This window comes from Vombatus ursinus, unplaced genomic scaffold, assembly GCF_900497805.2.
Source record: "Vombatus ursinus unplaced genomic scaffold, bare-nosed wombat genome assembly UNPS02014807.1, whole genome shotgun sequence".
NCBI lineage: Eukaryota > Metazoa > Chordata > Mammalia > Diprotodontia > Vombatidae > Vombatus > Vombatus ursinus.
The window spans coordinates 59,862,818-59,877,845 of NW_020954585.1; the positions used below are offsets into that span (position 1 = coordinate 59,862,818).

The 15,028-nt window shown below is 35.4% G+C and overlaps 1 protein-coding gene across 1 annotated transcript in view; it reads right to left on the bottom strand.

Annotated features, from left to right (window-relative positions):
* The window catches only part of LOC114052229 (mismatch repair endonuclease PMS2-like), a 37,744-nt gene that overhangs the window by 20,798 nt on the left and 1,918 nt on the right, over window positions 1-15,028 (bottom strand). The window contains exons 2-8 of the mRNA XM_027874736.1: window positions 12,665-12,804; window positions 12,128-12,214; window positions 11,644-11,746; window positions 9,426-9,609; window positions 7,516-7,683; window positions 6,955-7,052; window positions 4,785-4,884 (exon numbers count right to left, since the gene is read on the bottom strand). Coding sequence (XP_027730537.1) covers window positions 4,785-4,884; window positions 6,955-7,052; window positions 7,516-7,683; window positions 9,426-9,609; window positions 11,644-11,746; window positions 12,128-12,214; window positions 12,665-12,804 — 880 coding nt within the window. The remainder of the gene's footprint in view (window positions 1-4,784; window positions 4,885-6,954; window positions 7,053-7,515; window positions 7,684-9,425; window positions 9,610-11,643; window positions 11,747-12,127; window positions 12,215-12,664; window positions 12,805-15,028) is intronic.

Consider the following 15,028-nt stretch of genomic DNA (forward strand, 5'->3'; position numbering starts at 1 on the left):
TCGGCTGAGACGACAGAAAAGGAAAATAACAAATGCTGGAAGGGATATGGGAAAATAAGGACACTAACGCACTGTTTGTGGAGCTGTGAACTGGTCCAATCATTCCAGAGAACAATTTAGAACTACGTCCAAAGAGTATAAATATACTTTAACCCAGTAATGCCACTACTAGGTCTTCCTAAGTAATGGAGTTATTTAGGAAGTTCAAAGAAAAAGGAAAATGATCTATTTGTACAAAAATATTGCACATAATATTTTGTGGTGGCAAAGAATTGGAAACTGAAGCGATACTCATTAGCTGGGGAATAGCTAAACAAGTTATAGTGTATGAATAAATTGGAATACTACTGTGCTGTCAGAAATGATGGAGGGGATGGTTCAGAAAAACCTGAGAAGACTTACATGAACTGATTCAAAGTGAGGTGAGAAGAACCCAGAACAATATACACAGTAACAGCAATATTCTAAAGATAATCAACTATAAAAGACTTACTAATTCTGATTAATACAATGATGCACTATAACTCTACAGGACTTATGATAAAAAATGCCATCCACCTCCAGTTAGAGAACTGATGGACTCAAACTATAGACTGAAGCATATTTTTTCCTTTCTTTATTTTTCTTGCTTTGTTTTCCCTCAGAACATAGCTAATGCAAAAATATGTTTTGCATTTGACTTCATATGTACAATTGGTATCATATTTCTTGCCTTTTCAATGGGTGGGGGAAGGATAAAGTGAAGGAGAGAATTTGTTACTAAAAATTAAAAAACAAAACAAAACAAAAAAAAACCCCCTTACTATGTGCCAGAAACTGTGCTAAGCACAGAGACTACAAATACAAACAAGGAAAGAACAAAACAAAACAAAAACAAAAAACCTGGTCTTCTCTGCCCTCGAGGAGCTTACATTCCAATGGGGAAAGACAAGGTATAAAAGGGAGCTGAAAAGCAACGTGGTAGGTAGAGTACAAATACAAGGTGGAAAGTCAAGAATACAGCCTGGAGAATGGCTCTTTCCCATATGATAGTCCTCTTTGTCCCTTACTCCCAACCCACAAATCTTTTCTTCAGAGAACAGAATGGGATTATGGTACATATAAGAAAAAACCCCTGACTCTGGAGTCCAAAGCCCTAAATTCAAACCCCACCTGATGATTACCACCCATGTGACTTAGGGCAATTCATCTAACCTCCCTGGGACTCAGTTTCCTTATGTATAAAATGAAGGGGTCGGTCTAAGCCTCTGTGGTCCCTTCCACTATAGATCTATGAGCCTATGAAAAATGAGAAGCACTGAAGGCTTGGGTCCACCTGACTAGTACCCCCACTTTCTCCTTCCCCAGCCCTGTGGCTCCCACTTTATGACATAAGCAGCAGTTGTGTAAGGCAAAGCCAAAAGTCAATCTCTGAAAGAAAAAAAAATATCAAATCATCCAGAGCAGAAACCCCAAAAGACAATGACATGGCTGCCTTTAAACTGATTTATAAACAGGTCCCTCCATTTCATCATCTGAACTATAAATGTTAATGACAGTCCAAGATCTGGGTTGTTTGTAGCTGGTGACTATGGATTTATGGATTTATCTGGAGAGGGTTAGAAATCCTTTAAAAAAGGGCTAATGCAAAAGAGCCGATCACTATAGTTTTCCATTTTTGCTAGGACATTGTCTAAGAGGCATTTCATGCCTCTAGGCTATAGTTTCCTTGTCTATAATCAACGAATCCATGAGACAGCAAGAAAAATTAGACCAAAGTCTAAAGACTGAAAAAAATAGAAGAAAATATAAGATATCAGATATCAAAAAACAACTGACCCAAAAAACAGATCAAGAAAGATAACTTAAGAATCACTAGTCTGCCTGAAACTAATGGTTAAAAAAGCCTGGAACACTAGATTTAAAAAAATCATAAATGAAAATTTCCTATATCTATCAGAACCAGGAAGCAAAACAAAGAAAAAATTCCACTGATTACTTTCTAAAAGGAACTCCAAAAGGAAAAGTCCTAGGGACATTATAACCAAAATCCAGAGATCCCATATCAAAGAAAAAATACTACAGGCATCCAAAAAGAAGCAGTTCAAGTATCAAAGTCAGAGTTTCATAAGACCTGGCATCTTCTAATATCAATGAGATCTTGGAATATAATACTCAAAAAGGCAAAAGAGACAGACTTATAACCAAAGAAAACTTATCTTGCAAAGCTGAGTATAATCTGATAGGGGAAAATGGATTTTTAATAGAATAGAGGGTTTTCAGGTATTTCTGGTTTTTTTGCTTTGTTTTTTTTGTTTGTTTGTTTTTTGGGGTTTTTTTGGTTAGGCAATGGAGTTAAATGACTTGCCAAGGGTCACACTGCTAATAAGTGTTATATGTCTGAGGTCGGATTTGAACTCAGGTCTTCCTGCATCTAGGGCCAGTGCTCTATCCACTGAGCTATTTCTGGTGAAAAGGCCAAAGCTGAATAGGAACTCTGAAATATAAGCACAAGAGTCCAGAAGAACCCAGAAAGGTAAATTTATTTGAGAACTTGGAAGGATTTGCATGATGAGATAGAGCTAACGTTCTAATGGGGGACAAGAAACAAGCATCCCTTCAGAACTTTCATATCTTCAAAGGGATTGAAGGCATTAATAAGAACAACAGAGGTCCTGGGAGTAGGCTATTCTGAAGGTTTAAAGAAAGGAAAGAAAGTGGAGGCTAAAAAGAGGCATATAGGAGTCTAGAAAGGAAAAAGAAAAGGGTAGAACTTGCTGTATCTTATAAGTGGGAGGAATAAAAAGCGTATATAAACATAGATGGGGTGAGAGGACTGGGCAACAAATATGAACCTCACTGTTCCCTGAAATGGACAAACAGGTTGAACATACGTAGTATGGTAAAGAAAAATAAAACTTCCAACAGGGAAACAAGCAGGGGTAAGATGGGGAAAGAACTATAATACAAGGTACAAGAGGCCTTAGATTGCCTTGAGACAGTGAGGGAATAGCTGAACAAACTGTGGCATATGAAGGTAATGGAATATTACTGTGTAAAGGGAAAAAATTTATTTCAGAGAATCCTGGGTAGTATGTACTGACCCAGAGAGAAGTGAACAGAACCAGAATAGTTTATAAAAGGATAGTAACATTGCAAAGAGAAACAACTTTGAAAGACTTAAAAAATTCTGACTAATGCAATGATCAACTATGTCTTCAGAGGACCTGAGATGAAGCATGTTACTCACCTCCTTACAGGGGATGAACACAAGGTGCAGAAAGAGAAATATGTTTTTGAACATGGCCACTGTGTGGCTTTCTTTTTATTGTCTATATATATTTGTTACAAGGGTTTTTTTTAGATTCCTCTTTCCCTAGGTTTTTACTGAGTGGGAGGAGATCAAGAGGGAAGGCAGAGGTTGGCAATAGCAATTTGAAAAGAAGAGAGGGCCATTGTAACACAGAAGAGTATAGAAGGAAGTTCAAAAGGAAACATAGTCTGGTAGGATAGTTTTGAAAGTAATGTGTAGAATTTTTTATATATAGATATATATGGGAAGTGGCATGAAAAAGCAAGCAGTGTGAAATGGAGAATCATGGTTTCATATAATTTCCTCTTTTTGTGTCCTACTCTGTAAGGAAATGCTCTCTTTTTCTGGTGTTTAAGTTGACAATTTTTTTCAAAAAACAAAAGAATAAGCTGCCGTAAGAAACCTTGGGATTTATAAAATTAAAATCCTCAAAAATCGAAAAGATGGTCACCTGCCATATATGTTATAAAGAAATTGGAGGCAGCATAGCACAAGGCAAAGACCAGTCACTGGCTTTGGAATCAGAGAACCTGGGTACAAAGTCTGCCTCTCAAGTTTACAATCTTCACGAGTGTAGGCTAGTCAATTAACCTACTGGGGCCTCAGTTTCCTCATCTATAAAATGAGAAGGATAGACTAGATGGTCTTTAAGGTCCCTTCCAACTTTAGATCTATGATCCAAAAACTACCCTGAAGTTCCAACTCTGAGTGAAATATTGTGAACACTTGGAACATTTGTCTTCTTAAGTTTAATTTAATTCTATTTTAATTTTCATTAGTAACAAATATAAATATATTTGTAACATCAGTGTAGTATAGATAAAAAAAATTCTGAACTTATCCTCTCTACCCTCAACTTCTCTATTTAATTGTAAAATGAGTATAAGACATTGCCTACTTCAAAGGGATGTTGTGGGGAAAGTGCTTTGTAAACCTTAAAATGATACCTAAGAGCTTGCTATAGAGGATCTCTAGCAAAACAGAAATGCCTCCAATGGATGACATGGAGTAAAATTTCTGGGTAGTCACAGCAGGCAGTTCACTTAGAACTTACTATATCAGAACCTTTGAATATCAAAAGTGACTACAAAATATTGAGGGGGGAAAAAAGGGAAATTAAAGACAAAAATATATACAGTTATCCTTTCCACATCATGACTTTTCCCATCACAGTTTCAACATACTGCGGGTTGGCATAAGAAATTAAATGGGAATTTTGGGGGAGTTTTGCAGAAGCCACAGATGACATGTAAAGGTCAGCAGACAATGCAGAAAAAGTTTGGAAATTCAGAAATGCATAAAATATATGTATAGTATTGTATAATATCAACATATTTTATCTTTTAATATCATAATTACTTCAGACTTCTTTGGTACAAAGGGAGGGCCCAAAACATTTTATGTGGATTTTCCAGATCTTGGGGCTACCGCCCCCCTGACTCTCATGATATGGAAGGAATAACTTTATATTACAGTGCTGCTAGTAATTTACCTTTGCAGGGTCACAAGGCCGTTGATTGATAAAGAAAAACTGCCTCTCTGTTGTACTCCTTCCAACACCATGGTCAGAATGGGAAACAAAACCTGAAATACTATTTTACATTAATATGATAAGGGTTGGGACTCAGAGAAAGAAAGTAATTTCTCAACATATATTCAATTAAACAAATATTTTTAAACATCTACTATGTGCAAAGAACTGTTGTCATTTAGCACAATGATTTTAAAGTGTTTTTTAAAGCTCCAAGTTTTCCCCCTTACTGTCCTCTCCCCTCCTCCAAATCCCCCAAATCTGGTGATATACTATTAAAATATTTTAGGTATACTCTATTCCTCCTTCTCAGAGAAATAGAAAACAGAATACTTCCAGTAATTTCATAGGATTTCCATTATATATTCTTTATCATACTTACTCACAAAACTTTTATTTGGTTCCCTTCTCACCTCCTCTATTCTCCTCTAGGGTATACTGACCTCCACTCACATTCCTAATGCTCCTACCTGTTCAGGAAAATTCATTCAAGTCTACCTTCCAGAACTAGATCTTTGTTTCATCCTTAGTAAATACACTTAATCACAATGTGATAATAACTGTTTACTGAATATTTGAGTTTTAATAAAAAATATCCAAGGAAATGTTTAATGACAGAATTTCATATATTACTGTGAAATTAAATTCTTACATTAAATGATTTTTGAGTCCCAAATCAATCTCAGCAGATAATTTCATCTCCTATTCTGGTGAAAAAATTCAGATCATCTGATAGGTTTACTCTCTACACTTTTCTTCACCTCAAAACTTCTCTATCTTTAACTGTTATGTCTTCTTTCTCTTCTATCTCAAAGAAAAGAGTAAGCCTACCTCCTTTCCAAGGGTAACTCTTCTACTTTTGTCCTTGATCCCCTCCAAGCTCTCTAGGATCTTGTTTCATCAACTGCCTCCTTCTCTTGAATTATCAATAATCTCCTTTCCTCTCTACCCATATAAGCATATTCGGGTACTACCATGACCAAAACTAAACAAATTATCTTCCCCACCTGGCCTTTCCTTTGAGCTTTTCTTATAAACTGTGTGTTCTGTGACTGGTAAAAAAGAAAATGCATTAGTAGGGAATCATGGGCTATGGTTTGGAGAGGATTCTGACCTACAAAATACATAGACCCCATGCACAGTGGCTCACTGGAAGAATCCAGAGAGAGCCCTGTTCTTCCAGCCCAACTGGACTATATAATTCTGTTTATCTCTCACTCCTCTTGTCAAAGAGGTGAGGCGTAACAAAGGCAGAATGTTATATCCAGGCTGAAGAAGTCACTGTATTGTTTATCAGTTAAGTTTTACTTAACTGCTTTCTTTGTTACAAGGGAGGGTTCAAATTTGAAAGGCTTAAGAATTATGATCAACACAATAACCAACCATGATTCCATGAGGCTAGTTACCTATCTCCTGACAGAGAGATAGACTCAAGATGTAGAGTGAGACAGCTACTGTTTGGACATGTCCAAGGTATTGTGCTGCTTGACTACGTATTTTTGTTAAAAGGATTTTTTCCCCCCCGGGGAGGTAAAGGTGGAAGGGAGAGAAAATACCTTTTTGCTAATTGGAAAAAATCAAATTAAATTTAAAACAAACAAAACAAGGCAATTCAAAGGAGTTGGAGGATAGTGGTTAATGTACTTCTAGATAGGAATCACTGTGATGTAGAAAAAGGCATCTATAAAATTTATTTTCAAAAAAGAAATAAGTTAGAGTTTGTGAAAAGGCAGGAATACTTAAGCAAAAAGAAATAAAACATGCTATAAAATCAGTACTATATTCTTCTGCTATGCTAAAATAATTTTGTAAGTAAAATATTATATATGATTTTATGTTTTAAAATTATTTTGATCATTTATTGCCTAAAACCTTCACTAAGGATAAAAATTCAGCAGAAAAACTGAAAATGTGCCAAATTATATAGAACAAAGAAACTCCTTTTATTCCTATTCATGTTTATATCAAGCATCTGGTTTCTTTCTTATAGCATTTTCCCTAAATTGTCTTCTCAGCAGCAATATCACTCACAATTTTATGCAATTCCTAAATCATCATTTTTCCCTTAAAAAGTCTCATCAAATAACTCCAAGTGAATCATGTAGGCAAAGATCTTTAGTCACTTACTTACCTAAAGAGATTATGTAGTGCATCACTATAGTCAATACCATACTCTTCACAAACTGATTCACTAGGTGGCAGCTGCACAAAGGGAATGAGGCTTTGCAACTGAAAGAAATCATGGTTCATTGTTATTATCTAATAGAGTAAATCTAAATTCCGGAAATAAGGCATATGACTTCTTCCCCCTCTGTTTTCCTCTCTAAGTTTAATTAAACTACAATAGGAAAGCAAGGGAACTTGATTTTATTTGTTTGGCTTACAAAGTGATTCTCATCATACTTCTGACACACATTTGAAAAGCAGGAAAATTCAGGCCATTCCATTTACTGGACAGAATATTACCTACAAGTTTCCAGAGCAGGAGCAGAAGGGTATGGTTTTCTTTCCAACAAGAAAGGGCAAAATAGCTTTTTGTTTTTTCAAACAAGCAACTAATGATTCTAATTCAACTAATCTTAGTGGGAAATGTTTAAGAACATTTAGTTATTGGATTTTTCTTGGAAAACACTAATTCCAAAAAGGCAATAACCTGCCACAACTACAATACAATTTCTTTGGCAATTATTACCTGTTTTTGTCCAAACACTGCTCCAATATTTTCCTTTACTGTGGAGTTTCCATTTGTGCACAAAATAGTCTGTCGTTTTCCTTGTCCAACCTGATTGGTGCAGTTTATTCGAATACCTGTTGAAATGATACAGTATGCTTGTAATACCTGTACCATTTTGGTGAATTCCTGGTTAAAAACAAACAACAAAAATCCAAAAAACCTCTCAATCATTTATAATTGGGAAAGAATACAATAATCATTGTGCAACAATTATAATTGCATACTTGAAGTTCTCAAAGTACTTTAACAAAAACAATTCTTCCTGTTGTTAGGAAACCTGAAGCATGGAAAATAACCTAATTTAAGACACACAGCACTCAATTACAGCATAAAATGGAGCCCAAAATCTTTGGCTTCCATATTCCTCTAGTTAGTATTAACACTTGCTGACTTTCTTAAAGAGACATTCCTAAATAAATACATGACTCTTCTGTTCAGAATAAGTACAATATATAAAACTTGGGCACAAGTTAGCCTCCTGCAAAATACTTTATATGTTAAAAAAGTTTTTAGCTACTTGTTCAATGCATGATCACGTACTTAATTTTCATTCAAATACATGAAGGCTTTACTGAGTTATTTCTCAAAGTTTCAAAAAAATGGAGAATGTTCTTAAAATACATGTAAAGCTATTAAAGATAAACTTTCAGAATTAAAAAACTCAGAGTGAAATAATGTAATTTCTGATTCATTATATACATGCATGGACATTCAACAACTATTTGAAGATTATTTCTAAGAAAAAATTTAAGACTGTTTTAATATAGTAATATCTAACTAAAGGGAAAAAACAAACTAAATAATTTTCAAAAGAATTAAGAGAACAGAATCAATAAAATAAGAAAACATCAGTGATACATTTTTACTACACCGGAATAAATGAATGAATAAATTAAAAAGTATTTATTAATTACTTACTTATTAAATGATGGAGATACAAATAACTTTTTAAAAAAGTAAAACAGTCCCTGGCCCTGGAAGAGTTTACATTCTAAAATGGGAAGTCAACATATATAAGGGAGTAGTAAACAGGGAAAGGAGTTTTGGTGTGGCAATTCACAGAGATAATGAGTTGATTAGTATAGCACTCAAATGAAATGCCCTTTCCAGAAGTAGTGGTACTATTGATAATATTAGCAAAGCAAGATACAGGAAGTGGAGGTATGGGTACAGAAGCATGGTAGGAGACAGATGGCAAGATAGCCTACGTGTACGCTGGATGGGATGTGAAGGTCAACCATGGTCAGGGGTCAGTTAGTAGATATAGTGAGCTTTGTGGGCTAGTTTGTACTCACTCATTCACTAATCAAGATAGCTAGGCCCTAGAGCAGGAGCTAAGATGAGTGGATTAACTTCCCTAAGAACTGGAAACATGAATTCTGGAGGTAAAGATCAGTGTGGAAGATGTTGGTTGAGGTGGGTAGAGGTAGAGGGGAAAATGGTCTGGGTATATATACCATTGATTGGTCAGGTAGAACGTGAAGACAAAGCAGAAAGCACTCTCTCTACCAAAATCCTACTAAGATACTTCATTAGGATTAGAATTTTTCAAAAGCTAAACCAGAGGAACACAAGTACTGGTGCATCCTATTGAGCTGGACAGGGTCTGAGTGTGGGCCCAGTAATGGACTGTCAGTTACTGAGTCTATGGTTTGGAAAGGCTTTTTTCCATAAAGTTGGCCATTGTGTGATAATTTTATTTTGACCACAGCAACTCAAGTTGTCTACTAATGTCTGGAAAGGCAAACATATTTATATGAATGAAATTACAGATCTTTTGAAGTATTGAAAAAGTAACTTATTATACTTATATGCTTAATATAATGATAAAAAAACTTTTAAATATCAGAGTTTTTAATTCACTATACCTTTTTAATATTTCGTTGAAATTCTTTATGTCTCACAGGCAGGGTAGAAAACAATTGCTGAACACTGACAGTTGTCCCTTGTGGTCGGGGGTAAGGGGTCTTTTGAACAATTTTCCCATTGTGATCAAAGATCAATCGCGTTCCAATTGTGGCTGATTTGTGACAAGTTGAAATCGTAACATCACTGTAAAAGAGAAGACATGACCAAAAGCAGTTCTTCCCAGAATATACAATGTTTACCATTTGAGACAACAGGTTATCACACAGTTACTTTCATACCTGCCCCCCCTATCCCCCCACCCCTTTTCTGTTAACTACTATTTACAAAATCTCTTAACAAAAGATGATGACAGGGGCAACTAGGTCATGTAGTGGATAGAGCACCGGCCCTGAAGTCAGGAGGACCTGAGTTCAAATCCGGCCTCAGACCAAACACCTGATACTTAACTAGCTGTGTGACCCTGGACAAGTCACTTAACCCCGACTGCCTAAAAAAAAAAACCAAAACAAAACAAAACAAAAAGCAAAAATTATTATAATTTATTCACATTCCCCATATGACATATATGTTTTGTTCAAAAGTCTAATTAAGCATGATAGTTATTTTTCTAAAATGTATAATCAAAGAACACACTTGATAAGAGAACCAGAATAACAACAAAAAACACACAGAAAAGCATGGAGTACATTGACCTTAATTAAAATAAACTATAGCCAAATTTCACTATGTTTCTCACCTAGAACATAGGGATAAGAAGGAATATTACTCTTAAAACCATCAGGCCTTCCTCTAGTTCCACCTCATGTCCCTGCTAATCATCACTTTTTGAGAAGCAATTTCTTCACCTTCACAAGAGATTTAATATTTCATGGCAGTGATTATATCTGCATGAATTACTGGGGTTCTCACGATCCACTCTGGGAAACTGGCAAAAGTGCAGAAATACTGTCTACCCTTTTCTGGCCATTTTTTCCTAAGATTTAGAGAAATCTTACCCACAGGGTACTACAGGCCTAACTAAATCTTAGGATATTCACCACTCCATCTTTATTCATTGACAAAGGCACCGAAACCTTACTCTTCCTTCGTGGACTTTTTTTTTTTTTTTGACTAGGCAATGGGGTTAAGTGACTTGCCCAGGGTCACACAGGTAGTAAGTGTTACGTGTCTGAGGCCGGATTTGAACTCAGGTCCTCCTGAATCTAGGGCTGGTGCTCTATCCACTGAGCCACCTAGTTGCTCCCATGGACTTTTTATTCTGCTTGGTTTGCTACATTTTCAATCTATCAACAAGCATTTAGTAAGCATTTCCATTATGTAAAGCACAATTCTAGGAATGGAGATACAAAAACAATTTAAGAGACAAGAATCCCTTTTCTTAAGGAATTTACATTCTCTCAGAACAGCAGGTACACATATAAAAAAAGACATACAGAACAAATGAGGTAATTTGGGGGGAGGAGAGATCAAGAAAGGCCTATCATAGGAGATAGCACATGAGATAGGCTTTGAAGAAAGCTAGGGAGTCTAGAAGGTAAAGGTTAGGAATGCAGGAATGCAGGGCAGCACATGCAAAGGCAAGAAGGGAGTCAGGAGGCAGCATGGCATGTGCGAGGAACAGCAAATAGGTCAGATGACTAGTACAGACAGTATGGGAAGGGGAGTAATGTAATAAACCTGGAAAGGTAGGGTAAAGCTAGATTTTGAAAGATTTTAAAAGTCAAATACAGTAATCTATATATTTTATTCTAGAGGAAATAGGAAGCCATTGGAGCTTTTTTGAACAGGGGAGTGTGAAATGGTCAAACCTGTGGTTTAGGAATATCAATATGACTGCTTTACGGAGTATGGATTGAAGAAGAGAGAGCCAAGGCAGGGAGACTAATTAGGAGGCTATCACTGTAGCCCAGACCTCACTAGAGCTTATGTATTAGAAATACGTAAGTTAAATAGAATTAAGAATTGAAAAACTGATAGAGGCACTATCCCAGTTGTAGCTATCATGTCAAAAAAATAAAATATTTAAACACCTCTTTGCTAATGTGATAACACCAAACTATAAATTAACCATTTACTTTGTCAATTTGAAAGAAACTATTCCAAAAACATTCCAGGTCTTATTGAAACACTAATGACTGAAATCACTCTTTTCAAATTCAGCGTTCTGTTTCTTTTTAAATGTAGAATCATCTGCAAAAGTTAAAAATGTACTATTACCTCAATGCACACAATGAGCTCAGAGCCTCTCCTCGAAAGCCAAATGTTTCAACGTGTGTTAGATCAGAGAAATCTTGAATCTTAGAAGTGTGATGTTTCAGAGCTGGAAAAGAAGTTAAACATCTTCTCTCAGCACCTGAGTGAATCGAGGCAGGTCATGCAACCTCTCCAGGCTTGAGTTTCCTCATCTGTAAAATGAGGAGCTGGACTTAATCACACCCAGCTCTAGATCTATAACACTCACTCTCTTCTCCAGGTTAAACATTCCTACTTCTTTTATCCAATCTACATATGGTATGCTGTCGAATCATTTCGACATTTCTAAAGGGATAGAACTTGGAATATATTTAACAAGTAATAAAAGGTATTAACAGGTTGGCTCATGAATAGTTTTTTAAACCCAAATATGTGTTCACTAAGAGAATGGAATATAAATGTTTTTTTTTTGTCTAATTGCTTCAAGAGTCAAGAAAATTCAACTTACTCAAGCCTTCAAAGTTTTCTTTTTCTACTCCAAGACCATTGTCTGAAACTTCAATAAGATCAGCTCCATATTCCTTAAGCTTTAAATCTAGGAAGATAAAAAACATTTAACTTCCATACAATAAACATGTTTAAAAGCTTATACACTGATTTTCTTAATGCTTTCCTAAATTAGCATTATTATTTCTATATTTATATAATCTAAATTAGCACTTTTTACTACAATGCAGTTTCTATTTAAAATATTTTTTAAATTTTCCCCCTTTAAGTCCTCTATGTCTCTATTTATTAGCCCATACTTTTGATCTAAGTTGGTGTATGGTTCTATTTCATTGGAATGAATAATGTTAGCACTTAGCAAACTGTTATGGACATAGTAAGGACTCAACTACCAAAACTAAATTTGAGTTAAAATGTTCTTAATATGTGCATAACACTGTCTCATTTTTGAGATCAGTAAATAGATACCACCATTTGCCTATAATAAAAACATGATGAAACTAACTCATTCTCTAATTTAAAGCTCTTGTAAACTCACCGATATTAGTGGCTCCAGCATCCACACTATTTTCTAACAGCTCCTTGACAGCGGTGCTCAGACTAAGCACCACTTGTCCTGAGCAGATCTGATGAACTGACTTACGATCTATAGGTCTGATAGCATTAGCAGTTTCTGCACTGAAAAAAAACAAAACAAAACACAGTTAATTTACTGAAAATGAAAATCTGCATTTATATATTTTCATTCTGAGTTTTAATTATGGCAACTGATCAAAGTACTTGTGTCAATAGGACTAACCTAGTTACTAGTTAGATTATAGATTTGGTCATGTTCCAAAATTACGGAATCTCAAAATTGGAAAGGGCATCCAAGGACATCTAGTACTATTTGTACATAAACAAATGGTCATTCAATCTTTGTTTGAAGACCTCTAGGGAAGGAACCTTTTATGCCAAAGCAGCCCATTTTGTTTTTAGATAGCTCTAATTGTCAGGCAGGTTTTCCTTACATTGAGCCAAAGTCTGTCTCTCTGCAACTTCTACCTACTACTTTTAGTTTGGTGATCTGAGAACAAAACAATACAAATTCCGCTTCTACAACAGCCCTTCAAATATCTCACCCTAAGTGTGGTATAGTATAAAAAACACCAGATTAGAGTCAGAAAATGAGTTAAAACCCCACCTCTGCTCCTTATTACCGGTACGATTCTGGGCAAATCATTCAACCACTCTAGATCTCAATTTCCTCATCTATAAAATAAGAGGTTGGACTAGATGATCACTAAGGTTCCTTCGAGCTTTAAACCTATGATTTTAAATATTCTTCTCTCCAAGCTAAAATTTCCAGTTCCTTTATCTGATTCTCATATGGCAGTTCTTTGACCATTTTATTGTCCTGGAAGCTCTTTAGTTCATTAATGTCCTTCTTAAAATGTGGTCCCCAGAATAGAACCCAGTACTCTGACCAGGCATAATTCTGGACACCATGCTTCTCTAAACGCAGCATTAACATTTTGGGCTGCCATATATACCGCTGATTCATGTTCACTTACAGTCCACTAAAATGACAGATTCTTTAAAGATAATCTGCCATATCAAACTTGTAAAACTAAAATTTCAATCCATGCATAAAGTTTTATATTTACTAAATGTATTTTTGACTTTGTCCCATGTTCTAATCTACTGAGATCTTTTGGAATCCTGACTCTATGGAACAATGAGTTAGCTATATACCTTTGCATCTTCTGCAAATTTAATAAACATGCCAACTATGCCTTAGTCCAAGTCACACTCAAACATAAATAACACAGAGCCAAGGACAGACCCCTGGGGCATCCCACTAGAGATTTTCTGCTTCACTAATAACTATTCTTTGGGTCTGTTCATTCAATTAGTTCAGAATCCATCATACTGTGTACAATGCTGGCAGGAAGACTTTCGACCTTTCTTAAATACATATATAAAAGAATAGTAACAAATTAAGACTCTACTAATTTATGGGGCTACACAAATGAAACTCCTCTTCAGTATCATTGTAAAGTATCATTGTAAAGACAAATTACCTTTGATCTTGTAGTTTAAGAAGCTACATTATAATAGGAATGAGATTCCTTGGCCAACAGAGGTCTACAGTAGTATTATTTTAGGATATAAACATTTTGTCTTTTCCTTTGCTTCTATACCATACTATTGGCTGATACTGTTGCCATTCTATTAAAACCTCCAGATGATTGCCACACCTCTCTGGTACTTGTGAGGCTGACTTTTTGAACAAAGTATAAGACTTTACTTAAACGAAACTTTACAAAACTTAAGTATTTCCTGATACCCTCAGCTAAAAGTTCCTCCCCTAGAGATTACCTTCTTATATGTAAACATATTTATCCCTTTGATGTCAAAAGTGGTTTCATTTTTGTCTTTATATCCCAAGGCCTAGGACAATGTTTAAAACACAGTAAGCACCCAAAATCTTGTTGATTTGATAGGTGTGCTACCCTAATTTTCTAAAGTGTGCAGAAGATGTTTTATCTTAGTGAAGGAAAAAATAAAGGTCAAATATTGGCAAAGATCAAATAAAGGCAAGACTGCTCATTGCCTCTTTAAAGGCTGTTTCTTGAGTACTTAGAAACATCCTTCAAATTATCAGTGAACAAAGATTAGCATATTTTGATAGCTAAACCAAAGAAATAAAGTGGGCCCTCTGTTTCCTTATCTGTAAAAGGAAGGCGTTACGGATTAGATAACCTCTTATATCCTTGCAGGTCTAATATTCTAGGATTTTTTTGAACTTTAATAAAATCAGTAAGAGGGTCTAAAATAAAAGCTCTGCCTCTGCTTTTTTATTGGGCTTTTTTATTAGGCTTATCTTTCCTAGAAAGAACTGTTTGGTGGAGAAAAAGGA